The sequence below is a fragment of the Myxocyprinus asiaticus genome, chromosome 13, assembly GCF_019703515.2.
Source record: "Myxocyprinus asiaticus isolate MX2 ecotype Aquarium Trade chromosome 13, UBuf_Myxa_2, whole genome shotgun sequence".
In the NCBI taxonomy this organism is placed as follows: Eukaryota; Metazoa; Chordata; class Actinopteri; order Cypriniformes; family Catostomidae; genus Myxocyprinus; species Myxocyprinus asiaticus.
Window position 1 is genome coordinate 13,880,013 of NC_059356.1, and position 25,587 is coordinate 13,905,599.

General features: G+C 39.6%; 1 protein-coding gene across 2 annotated transcripts in view; it reads right to left on the reverse strand.

Moving 5' to 3' along the window:
- Window positions 1-2,285: 2,285 nt before the first annotated feature.
- Window positions 2,286-25,587, reverse strand: part of LOC127450637 (serine/threonine-protein kinase LMTK1-like) — a 65,591-nt gene continuing 42,289 nt past the window's right edge. The window contains exons 3-14 of one of the 2 annotated variants that reach the window (XM_051714887.1): window positions 23,160-23,301; window positions 15,820-15,899; window positions 15,441-15,559; window positions 15,172-15,259; window positions 14,011-14,144; window positions 13,484-13,568; window positions 13,241-13,362; window positions 12,894-13,043; window positions 6,799-10,021; window positions 6,508-6,646; window positions 6,220-6,420; window positions 2,286-3,026 (exon numbers count right to left, since the gene is read on the reverse strand). In XM_051714887.1, the coding sequence (XP_051570847.1) occupies window positions 2,962-3,026; window positions 6,220-6,420; window positions 6,508-6,646; window positions 6,799-10,021; window positions 12,894-13,043; window positions 13,241-13,362; window positions 13,484-13,568; window positions 14,011-14,144; window positions 15,172-15,259; window positions 15,441-15,559; window positions 15,820-15,899; window positions 23,160-23,301 (4,548 nt within the window). In that variant the 3' untranslated portion in view covers window positions 2,286-2,961. Of the gene's footprint in view, window positions 5,104-6,219; window positions 6,421-6,507; window positions 6,647-6,798; window positions 10,022-12,893; window positions 13,044-13,240; window positions 13,363-13,483; window positions 13,569-14,010; window positions 14,145-15,171; window positions 15,260-15,440; window positions 15,560-15,819; window positions 15,900-23,159; window positions 23,302-25,587 lie in introns of both variants that reach the window. The other variant, XM_051714889.1, reaches the window with a different exon arrangement.

A 25,587-nucleotide genomic window follows, 5' to 3' on the forward strand; every position in this document is an offset into this window, starting at 1 on the left:
CACAGTTAGCAGCAGATGTAATCTTAATTTACTTAATGATTTACATTTTCACTCTAACTTTCATTTTTAATAAAAATTATTTATAAGTGTTAAAGTAACATCGCGATGGGTTTGTAGCTCTAATTAGCTCTTACGAGATATAGGAGAACCAATGGTGCACGGGCGAATTAATTTATGGGCTGAAGCCCAGGGACCCACAATTCCCACGGGGCCACATTCACAGCGTTCATTACCCTATTCTCCTTCGTTGGCGTTTGCAGGAGGAGCATGCATCTAAATGCGTTCAGCGGGAGACACTGATATAAACACGGAGACAGTGCCCAACAATGAAAGCCGTCCATGTAGCACATGTTCCTAGAAGAACTGTCCACACTCCCACCTGTTCGCAACGTCAAGTGATGTAATTTCTGAGGTGTCTTCCAGTATGTCTTTAGTGACAATGTCAGGTAATGTCAATTCTGAATTTTCCTTGATGTCTGTTTGGGCCATCTACACTCTGGAACGAAGCTACACTTAACTCTCTAGCCAACAAGACGCCTGTTCATCACAGATGGGGCCTTGGTTGCAGTTTCCATGGTCAAGAGAGCTACAAACCCAAAGCCCTTGCTGCGACCGTTCTCCACAATCACTGTTGCACTCACAATCTCTCCAAATGTAGAAAAGAGTGTGTGCAGCTGTCCTCTGCCCAAGCTGTAGGGCAGATTTGATATGCAGAGGCTCACACCAGGGTAACGGCTCTTGATGTCATCTGGATTCTTCAACCCTGCCCTTTTCTCAGCCTGACGCTCCTCATGGGACTTGTAGTGGCTGATGGACCCTTGATGGTCATTGTTTAGCATCCCATCTAGAGCTCTGATGGCCCTCTCAGCAGCCTCAAAACTGGCACAATGGACAAAAGCATAGCCCTTCTATCCGTTCACAAGCATTAGTAGTGCTTAACTTTTTACTTAAGTGCCCATTTACGATAAAAAATACATTATATATTATGCATGGCTGGCGAAACCAGCCCATGGATACAGCTTTCCTGAGATTCACCTTTTGTACTGTTGGGGGGCTTCCGGGAACAGGAGAGCCATGTTGTACTGTAGATGTACTGACCGTGCTTCTTCTCCACCACTATAGTGACCGTTTCATGGCACCAAGCATTTGCATGATGGTTAACAATGCCACTGGGTACACTCAGGGCATGGTCCCAAGGTCACATACTTGGCAAGAAAATATGATGAATGCTAAAGGAGGAGTTTGAACAATAATTTTTTTAGTTCACAAGTTATAAACAGAAATATTGAACTGTTGGTGGTACAAGAAAGTTTGAAATAAAGACCCCAAAATTGCAATGATAGAATTTGAGACTCTCCCCTATCAGTGCCACATTTCACAACTTTCTACCAGACAGTTTCATGGGCTACCATGGACTCCCAGCTACAACCATAATTCTGAAATAAGTTATGACAGTATGGAAAATGCTAATAAAATCAAAAAGGAGTGATCTGTAAATTCTATTCACCTTGTGCGCTATTGAAAGCACTACAACAACACATTATTTGATGTTTTACCTTATGAATTTAATTGTTTGTTTGTTTTTAAATACATTTAAAATAAGATGGTCATGCACTTGTAATCCAGGCAGTATGTCATTTGGCATTGTTCTGCTGGAAAATGTAGGGACTTCCCTGGAATAGACGGTGTCTGGATGGCAGGATATGTTGCTCCAAAATCTGTACATATCTCTCTGCATTAATGGTGTCCTCACAGATGTGCTCGTTATCCATGCCATGGGCACTGACACACCCCCATAAAATGACAGACACTGGCTTTTGGACCTGATGCTGATAACAGCTTGGATGGTCCTTTTCCTATTTGGCCAGGAGAACTCAGCGGCTGTTTTATCCAATAACTATTTGAAATGTGGACACAAAACACGATTCCACTTTTTTGGAGCGTTTTACAATCATCTGATTTAAAATGTGTATATTTTCCACAAAAGAAGAAAAAAAAAAAAAGAAGGTAAAACATCAAATAATATGTTGTACTTTCAATACACCACATGGTGAATAGAATGCACAAATCACACCTTTTGTTTTTATTAGCATTTCCCATGCTGTCCTAACTTTTTCAGCAGGGGTTGTGGAGGAAATGTTAGAATGGTCTAATAATAAAACGTACAGATACAAAAGACCTTCAGTGCTTGGCCCCAATGATCACTACCACAGTTTCAGATTATATAAAAGCTTTCTGCAATGACATACATGAGTAACCTGGAATAACTGTCACAAACACAAGGACAAACTATGGTTGGGTTTATTTTTTTAGAATAGTACAGCATGAGTTGTGAGGAAATATGGTTTGATAATTATGAGGCAGTAACAACAGACTTCTCACCTCTACATTCAAGAATCATTCAGTTCACTTTTTCATTTTACCTCACTTTGGCAACCATAACCTCTCAAGTGAAACACAGATGTTTTGAATGTGATGAAGAACCTAATTCTGCAAGTTTTAGCACAGTATAAAACTCTTGAAAGGCATACAGCGAGAAAGCGAGGCTACAGTGCAGTGATTGTGATGCTTACAGTATTGGCACAAATGTGTGTGGGCTCCAGTGATTCAAGGCAGAGCATGACAGGTACAGCTGCACATTACATTTAAACAGTTTAATGTGTAAACCATGTACATTTCTCTGTGAAACACATCAGATCATATAGGGGCAAAAGACATACTGTAATATACTGAGAACTTTGCGGAAACAGGTGGGGTCAACATGCCATCTGGACCATCTGTAATATTTCTAGTATTTTTGGAGGTAATAGAAATAACATTTCTGTAATGAGGAAAGGCATCATCACAGATGGAGGATCAGATCTGCGGGAGCTGCCATTGTTAATAATAGATTTTATTCATAGACGAGATGGTCATTCTTCCTTCTTTAAAGGAATGTTCCGGGTTCAATACAAGTTCAGCTCAGTCGACAGCATTTGTGGCATAATGTTGATTACCACAAAAATGAAGTTCAACTCGTTCCTCCTCTAAAAAAAAGCACAAATCTGGGTTACAGTGAGGCACTTACAATGGAAGTGAATGGGGGCCAATCCAAAAACGTTCAAATACTCACCGTTTCAAAAGTATAGCTACAAGAAATAAAGGATATGCATGTTAACATGATTTTAGTGTGACAAAATCACTTATTAACCTTTTCTGTGTAAAGTTATATCCAATTTTGCAACTTCGTTACCATGATGATGTAATGTCAACAAACTCTAAAACAACTGTAAAAATGACAATTTAAACAACTTTACAGCTCAAGTAATTATTATTATTAATGAGTTTTAACAGAAGAATTAATGTAAGTGCTTTTATAAAATGATAAGCTTCACTTTTTGTTTAAACCCTCCAACAATTGGCCCGGTTCACTTCTATTTTAACTGCCTCACTGTAACCTAGATTTTTTGTTGAAATTAATGTTTGTGGTAATCAGCATTTTGTCACAAATGATGTCGACTGAGCTTAACTTGTATTGAACCCGGAATATTCCTCTAAATTGAAGTTATGCTTCTTGAATTTGAGTACCACAAATTCAACATGAAAAGCAGTTTGCAATCCTTTCATTTTCTGTGATCTAATGTATTTTCACGTGAAAAAAGGATATTCAACAACAAAAAAAAAAAGGCGGGACTTGACTTTATTCATCGGAATTGATTGGATTTTAAAATCTGATTAGTCTCTACAGTATAAGACAGGTGGTTGGGGGGGGGGGGGGGGCTAAAAAAGCAAGCATGATGGCAGATGACAAGGAAAGTCATCTCAGAGGCAGAGCAAGTTATTACATTTGATAAAAGATGAGCACAAATGTTTTTGGAATAATGTGCACCAATGAATTGTGCACAGTAAAACCAGGAGAGTGCATTAAGTAAATAGGGTCCATTTTGATTCATGTTTATTTTAAAGTGCAGAACTTCGATAGCCCTCTGGTTTTTGCTCATTCCTTGCAATCAAAGCTCTCAGATTCAAAGCAAATGTTATTCATGCCTGAGATTGACCGCTAGGCAATGCTCCTTCCTAAAATTTTGATCTTGACAAGCATCATTAAACTTCTCACTAGTACCATCTTATGTCATCTACCTGACTTAGGGATTCTTCTGCAATACTGTCATGATTCCTCAGAGCAAACAATTAGCCTACTCTATAACTGTGTTTTGTAAAATGTTTTGTGTATGTACAGAGAAGTCTTCTATTTTATAAGATAAATTAAGATCTAGACTTTTAGATCCAGATCTACTTTTGCAAAGATATAAATATGGTCTTGTTTTGTGTGAAGTAGTACATTATAAAGAAAGAGATGTATAAAACATTTTTAGTTCAAATGATGAAAGTGCATTTACATGTTCATGGTGAATAGAGAAAGCTATTAGGCATAAAAAATAAATAAAAAAAAACAGCAGAATGTGTAAATACTTTGAAGCTCGATTGTTTATATGTCTAATATCTCATATTTTAACCCACCCTTACACCCCTGAGCTAAAATATTTTTGCTAAAAGTTTCTTTTTATGGGGCATTACATCCTGTAATGCTATTTTATGCAGCTCATTGGCTCTCGACCTAAATCATTTGAAGCATTAAGATCATTAGGGCTTTAAACCACAGATTGACAACATGGTGCATGATAAGCAAATGAGGAGAGCAGCCTCTATTTTGTTTCCTACAGTGTGTGTAAAAAGGATGATTTCAGCATGGTACTGATATTGAATTGTGCAAATAAGTTATAATCTTCATACATTATGATAATACATAGATAATAAATATGTTCTGACTGTTTTTATAACTGTTGTCCTCAAGAGACTGTCACTCAACCACCATATGTCTAGGAACACAAGGAAGTAGCTGGCTACGGTCAGTATGAGGCACTGTGTCCAAACAGCATATCAGGTTCACAGGACTTTTTCATCCAGCACGTTAAAAACAAAACAAATTAAAAAAAAAAAAAACAAAGCAATACGGGAGAACCCATAGCCTGATCCAGCCAAATCAAACTAAAGAGGTTTTAAACACATCATTTAATAGGTTAAAATGACCCCTTCACTCCTGGTCTCCATTTTCACTGTTCCCTGTGGTACCAAAAATAGAGAGTGTCAGTTAATTTTGCAATATATAACCCATGCATAGCGCAACAAACTTTAATGTAAAACATTAGAGTTAGTGTCACCGGTCCTACTCGACCTGCCCAAAGAGGGATTCGAACCGGCGATCCGGCATGGGATGCAGACGAGCTAGCAAGGAGGCTAGAAATGCCATGGCCTCAAGCCTCAGTCACTATTGCATCTCTTAAGGCTAGGAGAGTGTGATTTACACAATGCACAGCTATCACGTACCAGCTGGCTCCCATTACACTCACCACCCTAAACCCCACACCCATCCGGATCATGGCACCAATGTCACAGCTCTACTCGAGCTGCCCAGAGCGGGATTCGAACCGCCGTTCCCTAGCATGGGAGGTGGATGCGCTAGCAAGGAGGCTAGAAAAGCCATGGCCTCTAGCCTCGGTCGCTAGTGCGTCTCTTAAAGCCAGGAGAGTGAGGTTTACACACTGCACAGCTATCAAGTACCAGCTGGCTACTGTTACATTAGTACAGACCTTGCTAAACCTGTCATACTGTATATACTACAGGGCCAAAAGTATGTGGGCATCCAAATATCACACCCATATCTACTTGCTGATCACTTTATTTCAAAACCATAGGCATTAGATCCCCTCTCTGCTGCTATATCAGCTTCCACTAGATGTCTCAGTCTTTCCACTAGATGTTGGAACATGGATGTAGGGATTTGCTCCCATTCAGACACAAGTGCATCAGTAAGGTCAGTTGGCCTTGAACTTGCAGTTGGTGTTTCTATTCATCCCTAAGGTGTTCAAAAGGGTTTGGTTCCAGTTAAGTTCTTCCACATCAGAAATTCTCTAACATGTCATTGTACACTGTAGCATTAATATTTGTCTTTACTAGAATCGCTGGATTAGCCAAATCCAGGGTCTTAAAAGTGTTCGATCAGTATGGGTTATTTCAATGACCAAATCTTAAACTTTTACATTTGGTCCACTCCAGACTTCCATATTTGGTTATCCCCTTGGCCAAACTATTAATTAAAAGGTGGCCTCCACATACTTTTGTCCATGTAGCGTATCTATATTTTATCAAAGATATAGAGTGGTACAAAGTAGAACTGACCTCCCATGAAGTTCATGTGGGGGTCCGACACATGCGTGATGGAGAAACGAGAGACATTAAATCGGGAGAGCGGTGGTGCTGGTTTTTCATCTGGAGATTTGACGGGTGAGTTGGGGGGTGTTGTGATTTCTTCAGATCCAGGTTCTGATGTTGAGGGGCTCGTCATCAATGGAAATTCATCTTGCCACTCAAATACCCCAACTGCTTAGGGTGAGAGGCTTGTGAAACATTGTGAGAGAGCTAACTCCTATGCTAAAATCTATGTACAAATTGCTATAGAACACTCACTTTCTTCGGGGACATTCCTGCCTGATGAATCCTCAGTCGCATTGACCCTTTCTTGTGGTGACTCCATCTCTGAAGCTTGACAATTGGATTCTGCCTTCACAGGAAAACTGTAGTCTCCAAGCTCACCAGTGGGGCTCTCCTGAGTAACCAGACAGCAAACACAGGCTAAGTCTTATCAGTACTTCACAAATGAATGTATTTTTTTAAATGAAAAGAATTTCAAATAAACTTAAGTTTAGAAACAAGTTCCTTAATGTATTACTCAATATTTCAAGAGATAATGCTACAAACCTGGTCAAACAGAAAAACAGTGACGTCATCAAAGAACGACACAACTTTTTTCTTGTTTTCCAGCTCATCGCAGAAGGACTGTGTAAGTATAGAGGGCATTTTGAGGAGGCTGCGCAGATGACATGCACTGTTATGGTCACTCACAATGACAGGCACCATGGGGCACTCTTCATCACTCTCATCACTCTGATCCTGTATGTTGTAGCAACGAAGTTCTTCATCAGAATCTTCACTATCCTCTGAATGCTCCTCATCTGCCTCCTCTCCATTTCCAAGTGGAGCTGGTACATCTATATCTTCTGGCAAGGCCGGAAGAATGTTTTCCATGGACTCATCTCGCTTTGGTCTTGAATGTGACTGACCTATGCCGCCATTTTCCACTTCATCCACTACATCTTCCCTTTCCTTGTTGTTACCATCATTTAGGAGCTCTGTATTGTCCACTTTGTTATTACAGGCCTCCTGCTCCTTCGCTTGGATTATCTCCCCTCTAAACTCTACTATGGTAGAATCTGAGCCCAGTGATTCTGCTGACAAAAAATCTCTGGTGTCTCCATTAGCCTGGTCCTCCAAACCTAAAGCCTCTTGTGTTGAGGTCGACCCTTCGGACGCTGTGGAGGAGTTACATTCAGAATTTGGATCCTCTCCAGAGTGATCAGATTCCAGCCCAATACTGTCATCTTGTGTGGACTCCTTGGTCAAGCATCCTCCCATTTCTGGAGGAAAGGGAGAAAGCATGGAAATCACTGGTACTGATGTAGCAGACAAACATAGATCTTGATTTGTCTTTTTAAGACATGATTGTTTAGCAAGAAGCACAGCATGGCTGCCCTTTGACTCTAAGATGTCATATTCATCCTCTCTTTCTGCACTATGTCCGTTTCTCCCAACTGTCTTTCCTGAGCCCTCTTTCTCAGCTTTGAACTTAAAAACATCATCCCCATTGCGAACAAAGAAGTTGTGACACCCTTCACTGGGGCTCTTGTCATTCTCTGTGTCATAGTCAGAAAAATAAGCAGAGTCTCTGTACTGATTCCTCTCACCAAGGCCGATCAGCTGTAGATGATTGCTGATGGATGGATCCAGGAGTATTACACTGACATCTTCATCTAAGTCCATCTGGAGGACCATGTCACACTCATCTGATTCCACACTGGTGCTAAGGCCTGGATTGCCTTCAAGGTCTTTCATGATGAACTCTGGTGACTCATTGTTCTCAGTGTCATAGCCACTATCTAGGGATTTGGGCTGAATGGTTGTGTGGCAACTGTCAGGACTGAAGGCCTCACATGGACTGCTGCTAGAGGCAAGGTTAATTGTGTCCTTGTGGTGTCTAGACCCAGGTTCTCTTGGCAATGGTCTATGAGTCACATCAGTACTACCTATCCCTGCATAGTCCAAGGGATAATGTGCAGAGACTCCAGAGGTGCTGTCTGTGACATCATCATCACTGCAGTCGTTAATCTCCACCAAGCTGATACTGGAGTTAAAGGGCCTGATTATGCTATCTGTCAAATTGCTACACTCTGAAACATTCTTAGGGAGATCCTTATGGCATGATACCATCTTTAAACGCACTCCACCGGAACCATCTGATCCAAGTTTACATTTTTGTGCAGGGGATATCCTTGTGTCGAATAATATGTTTTCTTTAGTCACTACAATCTCCATTGGAAGAGTTGATGGATTCATTCCACTGTTACCGCCTACAAGGAGGCCTGACATATTGTCTTTGATATGTTTATGAGCAATATTCTTCTGCTGTGTATGAATATGCTGACTTTCTCTGACAAAATGACATTTTGAAGATAAATCAACATCCTGACTAGTTTCAGGGCACAGATGTAGATATTCACCACACTCAGAGAAGTGAGAATTGCCAATGATTGGTGTACTATGTGTAGCATCAATGTATGAGTGAACTTTGAGAAAATCACTGGAATTATACGTACAACTGTTGCTTGTTTCCAGTGCTCTTGATTTCAGTTTCTCGACATGAAAGGAAGGTGTGGGGTGGCGTAAATCAAAGTATGCGTCTTGAAAACCAACAGCTTGCATACGATCACTTAAACTGTTGTTGTTTGCCGAGTGGTTGGAGTTCCAATTAGTTAACACATTCTGAGAGAACAGATCTTCATCATCTTCTTGATCGGCACTCCCACTACCCAGAAGAAGGCCATCACCAGCATCGATATCAACACTCATGTAGTGGGGTCTGGGCACATTTTTATGTAGGGGGCCCATCATGTCATAGTAGGCCTCATTAGCCTTGCTTCTTTCTACAGCTGTCTGGTTAGACTCAAGGTAGGGGTCACAGTGTGCCAGGCTGGGACTGCTAAGTGAAACAGAAACACCAAGTGGGCTGTCCTGTACCACCTCCAGTCGACAGTAGAGGCTTCCCGACCCTCTTCTTTGCTGATGAGAGTGTGAACCATGACCTCCAGTCAAACGAGCATCTTGTGGTGACTGTTCAACCTGGCAACTTTGTCTGTCATTGGAAGAGAAATACTCAGACTGACCAGTCTCTGCAGAATAAGTGTTTGGCTGAAGCCCAATTGGGCTCCTCCTGCTCATAGTGGACAGGCTGCTGTTGCTGGCCTCAACTCTTGGACTGTAATCGAGAGTGCTGTCTTCTAAGTTAATGTTACAATCAACTGGTTCCTCAATACGGATGTAATACTCACTGCTTACCGAGGGGCTGTGTGCACTCAACACTGGAACCACCCCAGGATGGTCTGACTCATAGTAGGATGGAGAGACCCCAAGAGGGAGGCACTCACCCTTGCAGCTACCTGTGGAATTGCTAAGAGGGTAATATACATCTTGGTAATGTGGATTATTCTTTCCCAGCAGTCCACTAGCTGAAGAGGAGCAGTAGGGCTGCTCAGCTCGGGCATGCTCCCATTTATATTCAAAGTTGAGCCCATGGCTGGTCTCAGTTACAGTCAATATGTCGTCCCCATTCTCAGACTGGAAGCTGTCTGCCATCGAGAAGTGTTTAAGTAGAGGAAATGAAGAAGAAGTGGAAGAGGCTGCCTCAGGTGCAGAGGTTCTGTTAGAGCTGGTGGAGCCCAGACTCGGCCGCAGAGAGTTCCAGCGTTTCTCAAAGTCTTCTTCAGCCTCAGTGGCACCTTTAGCACACAGGTAGCTTAGTAGTAGATGAACCTCCTCCACCATAGGCCTCTGCTCAGGTTGCAGCCAACAGAACTGCATTACCTCAAACCTGCTCACACACAAGTGACAGAAAAAGCCATTTCAGACTTTTGGTAGAACCAGAAATGTTTTGCAGATGTTCAGAATAGATTTGTTGGACCTTTGGGAAAAACTGCATTACATTTCTACTTAAAGACCACATGAAATCAAAATGTTATGTTTAGTGGTTTTAGGCCACATTCACACTAATCCATTAAACGTCAATATTTTCCAAAGTAGGTGGTTATGGAGAGCGTTTCCAGTCGACGTTTCCAGTGGATGAAAACAACATTTAATGTGGACGTGGCTTCAGTCCATGAGTATATGCTTTGAGGTCATCTACATGCTTGTGTATTCCTAAATGTAGACAAAATTTCCTTTTATTATACATATACATTTAGGATTTACAGTCTATGTCTTCTGGGAAAACAGACCAAAAATAATAAAGACTCATGCACTACACAAATTTTTGTCCAATTAAATGCACTCTAGAATGAAAATGCCCCTCCCCCTGCAACAAACCAGCAAGTAGCAGATCATGGTTCATGGCTTTCATTAAACTAAAGCCTATAGTCTACAGGTGCTGGTCATATAATTAGAATATCATCAAAAAGTTGATTTATTTCACTAATTCCATTCAAAAAGTGAAACTTGTATATTATATTCATTCATTACACACAGACTGATATTTCAAATGTTTATTTCTTTTAATTTTGATGATTATAACTGACAACTAAGGAAAATCCCAAATTCAGTATCTCAGAAAATTAGAATATTACTTAAGACCAATACAAAGAAAGGATTTTTAGAAATCTTGGCCAACTGAGAAGTATGAACATGAAAAGTATGAGCATGTACAGCACTCAATACTTAGTGGGGGCTCCTTTTGCCTGAATTACTGCAGCAATGCGGCGTGGCATGGAGTCAATCAGTCTGTGGCACTGCTCAGGTGTTATGAGAGCCCAGGTTGCTCTGATAGTGGCCTTCAGCTCTTCTGCATTGTTGGGTCTGGCATATCGCATCTTCCTCTTCACAATACCCCATAGATTTTCTATGGGGTTAAGGTCAGGCAAGTTTGCTGGCCAATTAAGAACAGGGATACCATGGTCCTTAAACCAGATACTGGTTGCTTTGGCACTGTGTGCAGGTGCCAAGTCCTGTTGGAAAATGAAATCTGCATCTCCATAAAGTTGGTCAGCAGCAGGAAGCATGAAGTGCTCTAAAACTTCCTGGTATACAGATGCATTGACCTTGGACCTCAAAAAACACAGTGGACCAACACCAGCAGATGACATGGCACCCCAAACCATCACTGACTGTGGAAACTTTACACTGGACCTCAAGCAACGTGGATTGTGTGCCTCTCCTCTCTTCCTCCAGACTCTGGGACCTTGATTTCCAAAGGAAATGCAAAACTTACTTTCATCAGAGAACATAACTTTGGACCACTCAGCAGCAGTCCAGTCCTTTTTGTCTTTAGCCCAGGCGAGACGCTTCAGACGCTGTCTGTTGTTCAAGAGTGGCTTGACACAAGGAATGCGACAGCTGAAACCCATGTCTTGCATACGTCTGTGCGTAGTGGTTCTCCCCCACATTTTTGAATGGGTTTTGTTTCACAATCCTCTCCAGGGTGCGGTTATCCCTATTGCTTGTACACTTTTTTCTACCACATCTTTTCCTTCCTTTCGCCTCTCTATTAATGTGCTTGGACACAGAGCTCTGTGAACAGCCAGCCTCTTTTGCAATGACCTTTTGTGTCTTGCCCTCCTTGTGCAACGTGTCAATGGTCGTCTTTTGGACAACTGTCAAGTCAGCAGTCTTCCCCATGATTGTGTAGCGTACAGAACTAGACTGAGAGACCATTTAAAGGCCTTTGCAGGTGTTTTGAGTTAATTAGCTGATTAGAGTGTGGCACCAGGTGTCTTCAATATTGAACCTTTTCACAATATTCTAATTTTCTGAGATACTGAATTTGGGATTTTCCTTAGTTGTCAGTTATAATCATCAAAATTAAAAGAAATAAACATTTGAAATATATCAGTCTGTGTGTAATGAATGAATATAATATACAAGTTTCACTTTTTGAATGGAATTAGTGAAATAAATCAACTTTTTGATGATATTCTAATTATATGACCAGCACCTGTATTTAAAACAAAGCAACAAGCCCTTTAATATGTCCCACACAAACCTCCTGTTTCATCAGGAGTTATGTCGACATGGCAGAAAACTGCACTTGGCAAGCCATTTCATGGGATCTTAAAACCATAAAAACTCAGATATTTGCAAATAAGTAATTTGTTGCCATTTAATGATGTATAAAATGAATAGCACAGTAATGGTGCTCTATTATCTTATTATTTTATGGTCTGCTTGATATGCATACTAGTATGGATGGTAGCCAGAATTCCATTAGGTGATGATTTGAAATATGGACAATAGCGTGAAGGCAGCCTTGCAGTCTTAAAGTAGGGTCATTCATAATTTAGTATCTTCTAGGGGAGGGAGTGGTATACTTGTATGCATGACTGCTCATGGTTAAATGGACAATGACTGATAGCGTGTGGGGGTGGGGGGGTAGAATTAATGACTGTGTACTTTCAGGACTGGATGAATGTATGATTGATGGGCCTATAGAGGAGGATAATTAATGATTGACAGTACTGGATTTGATTAGTATTGATTTGTTGGTCCTGCCTGAGGAAAAGGTAATGATTGTTTGAAGCACCTGTGGTTGGTAAACATTGATTGCAGATTGTTTATTTAAAAGAAATGTGATTGGTGGGTGTGCCTGTGGTGAGAAACACTGATTGGTTTAGATGTTGTGAACAGGGAGTCCTGATTGGCTGAGGTGAGGGGATGGGCAGCTCATGATGATGATTATGGCTAACGAGATGACTCACCAGCGCTCAGACAGAGGCACTTTCAGCAGGGGCTTTGGCAGTTTGACCTGCTGTTCCTTCACAGCATATGTTAAAACCTGCCTATCAGAATAGTGCCTATAAGGCTGGTTACCCAGTTCAAACAGCTCCCATATTGTTACACCCAGTGACCTGTAGGGTCAGAGAACCAATTTTAAAAAACATAGCAAATAATCTGTTGGTCAGCAGCAATCTTTGTTCAAAGTATATTATATATGTTATATATAAACATTTTGGAGCTTAAATACAATTGTCAAAAATCTTTTAAATAAATGTCACTTGCTTTGATATTTTGTTATGTATGGGGTTTTCTCTGAATAATTTCTCACCAGACATTGCTGGCTTTGGTTTGGTCCACTACTAAAAGATTGCCATGAACTTCGTCAATAACTTCTGGGGCAATCCAGCGAAGTGGAACCCATATTTGATCTGCTGTCACATAATAGTCATCCTAACAGAGGAAGAGGAAGTATTGATATTGAATAAGCATGCAAACAGAGAAGAAATAGAGGCAAGCTGTGTCACAAGAGTAGGATCAGCATGAAAAATCCCAAAAACCTTTAAATACTTACCTTGTACTTGCTGCGGCTAAGACCATAGTCTCCAATTTTCACTGCCATCTCTGAGGTCATCAAACAATTCCTGAGGGCCAGGTCACTGAGAACAGGAAAATGTGGAACAATGTTTGCATCATTCTATTTCCTGCACTGCTATTTAGTAGCAACAGATAGACGACACATCTTTCAATTACATTGTCTTCACTAGCTGCACTCATTTGAACCGGTTCGGGAGGGGAGTAGCAGGATTCAACAGCTCTCCCTCTGCAAAACAAAATTCTCTAGGAAACACTCTTTCCTGTAATTGGCAAACCTTCATGACACATTTTCCTCATGTGTCACTTACAAATAAATGATGACGTTCGATGAGCGAGGGGTTTTCCCCAAGCAACAAAATCACTGATGCTGGAGTCTGTGACAGGCACTCAGGCAGCACCAGGATATTGTTGCCAGGAGACACCACATCTGGAGGACCAGTGACCTGCTGGGTGAAAAATAATCAAGAGAATCAACATGGGGTGAAAAGGCCAAAGCATCCTCACCTGTGAATATAATTGTGTTTGTGCAGGTACAGAAGGCCAGATGCAATCTCACATGCCATTCGCTGAAGAATCAAAGGGTCAGGAGTCACTGTTTCTGCTGCCCGACAGCTGCGCAGGTATCCCTTAACATCTCCCTGTGAAAACCAAGCACCAATCTTACCCTAAGATAACAGTGTGTAAGAATTTTGGTTAGCTAATGTGTTTTATTAGTGAAAAATTCACTAACTGTTTCCGTGAGCATGATGTAATTCTATTGCCACTGTAATTTTGGTATCATTAATTAGTCTTTAGACTGTCAGTTTGTAACTGTGCAAATGGATAAGTCCTACTGTGACCACCAGAGGGAGCTTGCTGTATTTCAAAGCACAGTTTAGAGCAGGTGCACACCTCACCACTGGGATGTGGAAGGTTAAACAGAGGAGCAGTAAGACCAAGATAGAGGAATATTATATGTTGATATTTTTATTTAGTTCTTTATTTTATAAATCAAGTCAATCAAATCTGCATGCGAACCACATCTTAATCAACTCATTCTTAATGTCCACGAAGGTTGTCTTATGGTTATACTTTTCCATTAAAAATTTGCCTCCGGATTCAAATTTCATTGCCATTTTTTTTTATTTTTTTTTATAATTATTTTTTTTACAATTCTAATTTCTAAATTATAATTATATAATTGCAAAATAATCACAAATACTTGAATTTAATCAATTTATTAACATAAATCGTCAATCAAGGTAATTATATTTTATGTTTTATAAAATAATATAAATAATATAATAATAATATACCTGGGCCTAGAATAGACAATAATCAGAAATATATCAGATTTCACAAATAAAACCAGGAAAATTAGGAATTTAATATAGGGGCATTTTTTGTTCCCAGATTTAGCATTTTGGGGACATTTTTGTCATGTACTTTAGTTTATTATTGCAGTATAATACAGTATATTGTATTATATTGCATATAACATAATGGACAAAAATATATAAATGTGGGGTTGTGTTAATATGGCACATTGATTAGCAAGATAACGTAAAAAATGGCACTATATGTGAATGGGTTGCTGGCCTATGGTAAAAAGGAAATCAGTGGTCAGACCGGCTATAAGTATGCTCTGAGTGTTGGGAGGCAACCCAGCATTACTCAGTGACTTACCAGGGGGCAATGCTCCATAACCAGCAGATAGGGCATGACTTCTGAGCACTGGGCCAGACACTGCAACAGGGCAGGATGCTGGAGCACCCTGTGAAATTCAGTAAACTGTTATCCATTGCAAATGAAAACAATCGTTGATGTAGTTTAATTATGTGCTTCCTTGTGAAATTTAAACTTAATGTATTCATGAAAATGCAATTAAATAGGGCATATCAAGATAAGGGGAATGAAAAGAAAAAGGAAAGAGAGACATAAGGATAGGTGTATACCGGTAAGGTTGGACCTCTTCCAGGAACTGCATCTGCTCCTGTATGCTGGCACTAGCCTTTAGCTCCTTAACCACCACCTGTGTGGTACTGAGTCCAGCATTCACCTCCCCAAGTAAAACCTGAAAGCCAGCACAACCATGCATAAACACAGAGAAATGGTTCACACCTGCCACCGTGTGAAACTGTCAGCAGGGATTAACAGAGCATGTAGACTTGGCATTCTATTTTGTTTGAACTGATCATACATTTTAGATAACAATACATACCAGGAGTTTTAAAAAGTAGCTTATATCAACCCCAAGAGGAGGGCACACAAAAACATTGCTATCTTCTAAATACTACATTACATTATCACTTGTGTTTATTTAAAAAATCTCACCTTGCCAAACCAGCCTTGGCCAATTTCTTTTATGTAGAGGAGGCTCTGTCTTCCAAGATCAACAGACTTCAGCAGCTGAACTAAAAGACAAAGAGGGAAAATATACATTTAGAGATAGTAGACACATAAACATAGTGAATTGTTTTTGGTCTGAAAGAGCTCAAAGGGTATCCAACATCATATCTGCCAATGGAAGATAACTTCAGCCCAAGCAACCTCTCAAGGCACACTGAAGTTGACCTACAGATCTCCAAAATTCCACAAGTAAGTTTTTAAACAGGGAAGCATAACCACAGTAGCAGAACTGTAGTTATCTGCTCAGAAAGCCTCAAAAGCAATACTGCCATGCAAAGGAAAAATGCAGAAACCACACATTTAGTCAAAATGGAGTCGAGATCTGACAAGTTTGGCTCAACAACGCTCAATTTTAGAGCAAACAGTGTAAAAATTGCATTAACACAAACTTTCATTGTTTCCATAGCTACTGTGTTTTGCCATTGTAAGGCAGAATACATTAGACTTCTGTTACCATATCTAGATTCAAAATGCAAGAGCTTTCCCTGCCACACTGCAAAAGTTGATTAGAAACTTCGGACTCTCAAGTGCCAAATACCTCGACCCATCCTCATGATTCAGAAGATAAGAGAAGATGCTGATAGTAGTGAGGCGGATAGCGCAGATGAAGAGCAGCTGTCCTTGTCGAACAGGAAACCATCGGATTAAGGTCCAGCTCTTCTCTGATTTTCGATGTCTCCATTCGCACTCCAAGGGTTTAACTCTCCAAGCCCTTGCGCAGCTGAGAAAGCAGTGCTTGCTTTCTTCCATCCCAACGACAGAGAGCATTTCCTTGCGCTGTGATATACCATTCCACAACATTCCCATAATGCACTCTCAACTGGACCTCTCAGGATCCAGCGTTAAGCTAGGAGCTCCAGCTGTGAGGTCAATGTGCTAAGCCCCCTTAGCCCCACTGAGAGATCTGCTCTGGAGCTCTGCACATGCCAAATGCTTCTGTTCACACCAGCAATTACATAAGAACACAATAACCCTCTCTCCTCTGCCCCTTCCCTATCCCTGGGTCTGAGCAAAACTATGGGGGCAATTGTAAACAGATAAAGCAATGTGAGGAGCAGAAAGCCCTCTGTTATTAACACAAGCCCCCCACACACCTCCTCCTGCGATACCAGGTCTCGCAGTGTGCGTGCTCTCACAGACCCATTCCTGTTTTAATGCATTAAACTGTTCCCCTCCTCAACAGAGTTCCAGAAGCCACTCATTCCAGTCCCTCACGCTCCCTGCCACAGTTAAATTGTGGCTTTTGTCTGCAAAGCAGCAGCGCCTGGTACCCCAGTACCAGCCCAGACACAAGGCCCATTCTCTGCTGCTCAGAGCGAGGATTGTCACAGCAATAAATGTGCTCCCCCTCCCCCCAACCCCACTCGTAACACACAACTATTACTCTCTTTTCTTCAACAGACTTGAACTGGCCTTTTATATAATTTCTGTGGAATCTGTGAGTTGTGCATTTCCATCCCACTCCTGGCATTCCCAGAGCAGCCCTGGGCAGTGTTAAAAATGCATTAAAACGCAGCACAACTGCAAGTGAAGAGACCAGCTGGCCTACGATTACACATGGTTTAAAAGGGAAATTGCCCTTAATCTGCAAACAAAACATTTCAGACGAGCTTAACTGGATAAAGGGATTTTAAAAGTGCCATGGTTCCTATTTTGTGTGCATGTCCAATATGGCGATAATATATGTGAAAATATTAAATATGCCAGGACTTAACAATAAAGATGGCCCACGGCCAGTGTGAGAAAGTTTCAGGCCATTTGACAGAACCGTCACTTGCCCGGTCGAGCCAGTACTGTATTGTACCAACATCTTATGATGATCATAAGCCTATACGCTGATCATGTGTATGTATTTTTATGGCAAGCAAAGGTAAACAACTGGTTTTCTGTGATGTATTGAATATAGCAGTTCTGAATTCTGCTGATGTATACCACCAAGGGAATGTTATCTTCAGTAGCTGGCTAGAATAAATAATGTCGAAATTGCAAGAATGATTTGTGATAGTTTTGAAAGCATCAGTTAGGATGAGTTTTAAATGATAAACAAATCACTGTATGCCATAGTTTTCCAGAAAAAAGTCTTCATGTATACATAGCTGTCACGGGGTTAAATTATGGCTGTATAATTTCCAGCTATTATTGCTTAAAAACCTAACAAATGATTCTAAATGGCTTCAAACTATTTTGTTTTGGTAAATGTTTAATAAATATATAATTATGCTTAGAATAAATATGTATATTTGTGGTGGGGCCAGTGAAAATATTGGAAGGGCAGGTAAAAATCTGATACACTGCCCCGACTGGGTGAGCAGAAAAAGCCTTACTGTTGAGCCCTGTATACATCAAATTTGTTGATGTACAACGTATGTATGTTGATGTTGTTCCACCAGTCTGGTGCTAGCAACGGCAAGGTCATGGGTTCAATTCGAAGGGTAAATGCAATGCTAATAATGTTATAACTTGAATGCACTGTAAGTTGTGTGAGATGAAAGCATCAGACGAATGAATGCAATGTAGATTTCTAATTTATATGATTTCATTGTAATAAACAATGGGCAGTTTATGACAAGGTCTTTTTAATGCGTAAGCAGCATTTCAGCATAACGTAAGGTTATCCTCTGCTTTTGATGTCAAATTGCGCACATTCAATAAGCCGGTATGAACACCAATAAAGGTGTTTACTTGCAACCCGAAATCAGGGTAATAGGCATAAATTGTGCCGATCGGTTTATGCTTAAACTGTTTATGATATTTCCCTGATAAAGGAATGCCATTTAGGGCATTTTCATGACCTTACATGTTGTAGAATTATTAAGAATAATCGGTGTAAGATCATGCATCTAAACGCGCTCATTGAGTAATACTGTACTTGATTGTCATAATATGTAATTTATATGATAAGGGGGAACACATTTACTTCTAAATTTGATTTTCAATCAAAGCTTTCATGTGTCTTGGCATCTTCTCCACCAGTCTTTCACATTGCTGTTGGGTGACTTTATGCCACTCCTGGTGCAAAAATTCAAGCAGTTCTACTTTGTTTGATGGCTTGTGACCATCCATCTTCCTCTTGATCACATTCCAGAGGTTTTCAATGGGGTGTCAGTGTCTTGATCTGGTGGTCCTCCATCCACACCTTGATTGACCTGGTTGTGTGGCATGGAGCATTGTCCTGCTGGAAAAACCAATCCTCAGAGCTGAGGAACATTGTCAGAGCTGAAGGATGCAAGTTCTCTTCCAGGATAACCTTGTACATGTCTTAAGTCATGCATCCTTCACAAAGATGAATCTGATTCCAACCTTGCTGAAGCACCCCCAGATCATCACCGATCCTCCACTAAATTTCACAGTTGGTGTGAGACACTGTGGCTTGTAGGCCTCTCCAGGTCTCCATCTAATCATCAGACGACCAGGTGGAGGATCGGTGATGATCTGGGGGTGCTGCAGCAAGGCTGGAATCTGGGAGATTCATCTTTGTGAAGGACGCATGAATCAGGCCACGTACAAGGTTATTCTTGAAGAAAACTTGCTTCCTGCCCAATCTCTAGACCTGAACCCCATTAAAAACCTCTGGAATGTGATCAAGAGGAAGGTGGATGGCCACAAGCCATCAAACAAAGCCGAGCTGGTTGAATTTTTGTGCCAGGAGTGGCATAAAGTCACCCAACAGCAATGTGAAAGACTGATAGAGAGCATGCCAAGAAAGCTGTTATTGAAAATCAGGGTTATTCCACCAAATATTGATTTCTGAAGTTAAAACGTTAGTATTGTGTTGTTTAAAAATGAATATGAACTTGTTTTCTTTGCATTATTCGAGGTCTGAAAACACTGTATCTTTTTTGTTATTTTGACCAGTTGTTATTTTCTGTAATTAAATGCTCTAAATGACAATATTTTATTTGGAATTTGGGAGAAATGTTGTCAGTAGTTTACAGAATAAAACAAAATTGTTTATTTTACTCAAACACATACCTATAAATATTAAATCCAGAGAAACTGATAATTTTGCAGTGGTCTCTTAATTTTTTCCAGAGTTGTATATATATATATACAGTATATATAATTATTATTATTATTATTATTATTTTGCAAACAATGGATTAATGTTTTATGTTGCTTCATAAAAGCATATACAGTACTGCAAAAACATGGGCTGATAAATAGGTATTTAGTGCATTCTGACAGTATTTTCTAGAATATCTATTTTTCTTACATTCAGCAAAGTGACAGCAGAGTGCCAAAACTAAACTTAGAGTTTTGTTTCACAGTCCCGCACTACTTACGCACAGTGTGTGAATGCCGTAACCTGTTATTATGGGCTCCAAAATAAATATGTGCTGCTTACGTGTGCTTATGTGTGAAACAGACCTTATTGTTCTGATAACTGTGAGATGCTCCACAAACCTAAAATACAGAAGCTCTCTTGCTCAGCCTCTTCCTGTGTCACAAGTCGTTGATGCCATTAAAACCTGTAAATGCAGTTTAGGATAAAAACACTACAACATATATAGGACAAGGATATTCAAATGTGGGGGTTTAAATTGCTGCATCCAGTCAAATGTAAATTTCTGGTTCTTTGCATTAATGCAATATGCAGGCACTGGAATAAAGAGGATGAAGAGGGGCAGATTTCAGCCCGACCATGGCTGAACCCTTCTCAATATCATGAGGGACTTAGTGCTACTCTCTTGCTCTGCAACACCTGAACCAATCATATGGCTGTAACCACGGGCGACAAACAGTCAGATGCGTATTGGCTGGTTCTTAAAACTCTTTTGTCCAATCGCTGCATGCGTTTCAATCCAGCATCCTGACATCTCCCCATCCTCCCCCGATGCTCTACACAGACAGAGTGTGTGAGTCATAGGGAGAAACACACATTGTACAGCTTCACCCAGAGCATAGATAGTCTATGAGCTATTGTCTTTCAATTCTAATGCAAAATGATATATTACATGCATACAATAACAATGTACTAACTTCTGAAATGGTTGCTAAGTGGTGCTTGTCACTGACATGATGCCAAGGTGTTGTGAGTGGCTGCTGTGCATTTGCTAAGGTGTTCCGTGTGTTTTTTTTAGTGCATTGCTATACGGTTCATAGAGTATTCCGGGTGGTTGCTAGGGGGCCATTATGGGTGGTTGCTTCCTGCCCTAAGTGAAAATAGTCCTTCAGATCTCTATGCTATTCTGGTCCCTAGATATAGGTTAGACCCCTCCTTCTTTCTGTACAATGAAAGTGAATGGTGACTGAGGCTTAACATTTCACTTACATTTTCTTTTGTGTTCTGCTGAAGAAAGAACGTCTGAAAAGTTTTGAACAACATTTTATTTTTGGGTAAACTATCCCTTTAGTGCTCATGTGCAATTCGGGTCATTTTTGAACCATTTTCATTAGGTTTCTTTAATAAAAATGGTATCCTTCATCTGAGTGGTCCAAGACTTAGGACTTAGGTTACTTTTCCTACATTTGCAATCTGAACACACACAAGAACTGGACTGGATTTGATGAGTTGAGGCTTTGTGATAAAACAGCAACACTTGTGTAGTTCCAGGTCAAAATTGACCCACCACAGGGAATGAATGGGAAAGACTACAACACAGAGCAATTTTTTATAATTTGTCACATAAAAACCAATAAATCTGACACAATGCAAAAACAGTTACATATAAATGAAGGGGTGAGACTACACAAGCGCGCGCATGCGCACACACACACGCACACACAAGCACACTGATTTCCTAATGATATTGTCTATTTCCCAATTCTAACCCTAAACATAAATCTAACCATCACACAAAAATGTGCGCATCACTAGATTTGATGATCAACATCATCTAACCCATTTAGGAGCCTTATTTTTATTTATTTATTTTTTACTAATGAGGACATTTTGCCATCACAAGTGTAGAAAAACCTGTCCCCATATACCAAACATACCACACAGGTCACAAGTCTGAGTCTGACCACAGTGTGACAAAGTATATGCTAGAATTTTTATGTTTGATGTTTGAAATAAATGAAATCTTTCCTTTGTAGTAGCACAATCAGATTTGACTGTGGCAGCACGGTCAGGTTTGACAGCATATTGGAAAATCAATGCAAAATATGACACTTCAACACAAGTGGTTTAAAAAAAATGCTGCAATTTGACAAATAATTGTTTTTATAACATCTAAATATACTGTAGATCCAATGCATAACTTGTGATAATATCTAGAAATTAAGTTTGTTACAACATTGCTGCAGCCCAGTTCACATGCATGCATGCATGATGCCACAGAAGAGAGTCCTCTGGGCCAGCTTCATGCCACATTATCCAATTGACAGATGTGTGTTCGGCTGCCAGAGACAGCTCGCTCTCCACCCGCTGTGAAAAAACAAACAAGGCCACAACTCTTTTTCTGGAACCATCCATTCACAATGGGCACAGAGAAAGGTCCTGTTCTTACGCCTTCCTGTCACAAGGCTATTACGATTTTGAGTGACAAATGTCAGTTTATTGTGGCAGCACTCTCATGAGCAGTAGAATGATTATTAGATAAGAAATGTAACTAGCTATCTGGCTGCAGTGTTTGACAGCACAATAGCTATGGTGTTCTGATAAACACCACTGATAACACCACTCTGTTCATGTATATTGATTAGGGAATAGGCATTCTGTAGTTGATTTATTACAGTTAAAAAAAGACTCCATTCTAAAAAAAAGTTGGGGCCGTCATGTTGAGATTACATGACCAGTCAAATACTTTATATTGGTTACCTACCTATGATTAGGAAAATTTTACACAGAATTAGGGAGGAAAATAAAAATCACACTTAGCTTGGATAGGGTGTAGCTTAATATTTCAGAAATGGATATGTAATGCTCTCAATATATTTATAGTTAGTAAATAAAGATTTAAATGTTGGTTTGTTGCTCACACACTCAAGTCATTGTATCGCTTCTGATTTTAAGACTTAGAAAATAGTGCACAAATCATCTGGACTACTGTTACAGTGTTTTTATTGTGCTTTTTTATCATTCTGGAACCCGATAGCACCAGTCCCCGTTCACTTTCATTTTATGGAAAATAACGGTCAGTACATTCTTCAAAACCTCTCCTTTTGTGTTCCACAGAAGATAGAAAATCTTACAGGTTTGGAACTGAGTAAATTTTGAAATGCAAATGAATTTTTGAACATTTTGTGTAGATGATTTCTATAATCACTGCATACTTGGATGTAAAAGTACACTAATAGAAGGTCTAAGGGCATATTCTTACATGATTTGCTTGGCTGTTTGGACACAGGGTGTGAGACCTCTGTAAGGGGCAGGATGTAAACCTCAGGATCATTCTGAGAGCTGGGGGAGGCTAAAGTGGATAGATCAGCTCGGCACTCTTCCCCCTCCGCATTTTCAAACTCCTGCAAGGAACAAAAGTAGGAAAGAATCAATGACATAATTCAGACACAAGCAAGAAATTCAGATGTACAGTACCCCGTAGAGTTATTATTTCATAGCTCTTTACACATACTGACAAAAATCCTTTTAATGGTTGATTTGTCATTGCATGTTTGCAGATGAAAACTTAAGAAAGATACATTATTGATCCCTCAAGAGAAATTATGGTGCAATAGTGGCAAAACAGTCAAGACTGCAAGTACACAAGACTTTCCAATAAATACAGAAGTTAAAGATAAATACAAAGAAGAAGACTATTTGTATATATATATAAAAAAATAAAAAAAACAAAACAAAAAATATATATATACATAGTACACAATACACAATTTACATAAAACACACTATACTGTCTACAATATAATTGATCAGAGGTGGATACATATATGAAATATTAAGCCATCATCTGCTTGATCTTATCCAGTTCCCACAGCTCCACATGTTGGCCCATGCAACCGAATTCTGACTAATATAGTTTGGGTCTTGAGCATCTGTTTTGGGGATCTGTAGTGTTCAGTAAATTCACCTTCCTGTCATTCCAATTCAGATTCCAATTCAGCATCCTGTGGGCAGTGGCTCATAAAATGAAATGGAGCCTATTCTTAAATTCTTTACTTAAGCTGGATACAGGAATATTTCTGTCTCCATACTTCTTTATACTGTATATCTGAATACAATGGACAACATTTCTTATCTGCTCTTGTGGTATTAAAACCTCTCCTATTTTAAGAAGTCATAACTATTTCTTTTAATAACATCACTATTGTTCTCTGAAGAAAATCAGGATTTGCAGAGGAAAGGGAAAATAACCGCGCTTCCACTATTTTTGAGGAAGCAGATGGGAAGATCACTTTTTTGCTCAATGTTACAGTTACAATATAAACATCCATGAGTAGGAAGGATTTGTTCTAAGCTTATATTCCTCACGGTTCTGAAAAAGAAACACAATACTTATAAGTTGTCCTTCAAACTAGGGAGTTTTTGCTATTACATATTACGATTAAATAAAATAAAGTGCATACCAAAATTGTTTAATTTCATTTAGTAACCTTTTCTGCATAAAAATAAATCTCTTTGATTGTGTTCATATTTTGTGGGACTTTTTTTTCTTCAATTTCCTTGTATTCATATTTTAGTGGCCCCAAAAATATTTGGACACTTAAGCCACATTTAAAAATGTCTGAATTACATTGCAATGATAATAAAATACTAAACCAAGTGGCATCTGCAAACTCTTGATAGCACTTCTCAGTTTCAGAACTAAATTCTTTTTTTTAATGTTTAGTTTTAAAAGAGGGCTTGGGCTATATTTCTTTAACCCTCCTATTGTCTTAAGAAACTGCACACTCTTTTGTCCTTGGGGTCATTTTTGACCCGTACTGAAAACCATTAAAAATGCATTAATTCTTGATTAGTGCAACAGCACTAAAGTCCACGGCACCCCACCACCACCCCTTAATGAAAATCTGTTTTATTGTTGTCCCAAAGTGTGATGATAGGGGGAAAATGCTATATTCTGAATATTAATGGACTAACGCATTTTTTAAAGAATTGTTTACAAAAAAAAAAGTTAAAAAACTTGTCCAAAATTGGAAACATTTCAATCACTTTGGGCATTTTATGTAATGTCAACTATATTACAACAATCTCTGATTTATTCTGCCTATAGAAAAACTCTGTAAATTTGAGTTAAAATTTTAGTACATGCCTATTTCACAAATGAACCTCTATTGCCTGTTTCAGCAGTCAAAATGTGCCCACTTTGCACATCTATTGCAACAAATCCATTCCTTCCCACTAATGTCAAACAGTTTGTTGCAGTGTTACAGGGGTTTAGGAAGGTGCTGTAATAGATATTTCTGCCATCTAATGTTTTAGGAATAAATTATAGGTCTTTCACCATTGGGGGGGGCCTTTTGCCCCATTGTTCACTTTCATATAAAGTTATGCAAACTTATTAAAAAATATAGATTACCTGCAAAAAACTAAATAAAATAAATAAAAATACTCTGTGTGTTCTTTTGTGTATGGCTTTTGTGTATGGAACCATTTGAGAGGAACATCTGCAGTTTGTGGTAGAGATGCAGAAACAGTGGAGCAGGTGGGGGAGCTAGAGAAAAGCATGGGGCTACTGGCTAAATTCCAGAAATGTGAAAATGAAAAAAATTGTAAATGCACAAAAAACTATTTAAAGATGTATAACATCCAGAAAGTCTGAAGGTTAAGGGTAACTGATTCTTCCTTAAGGA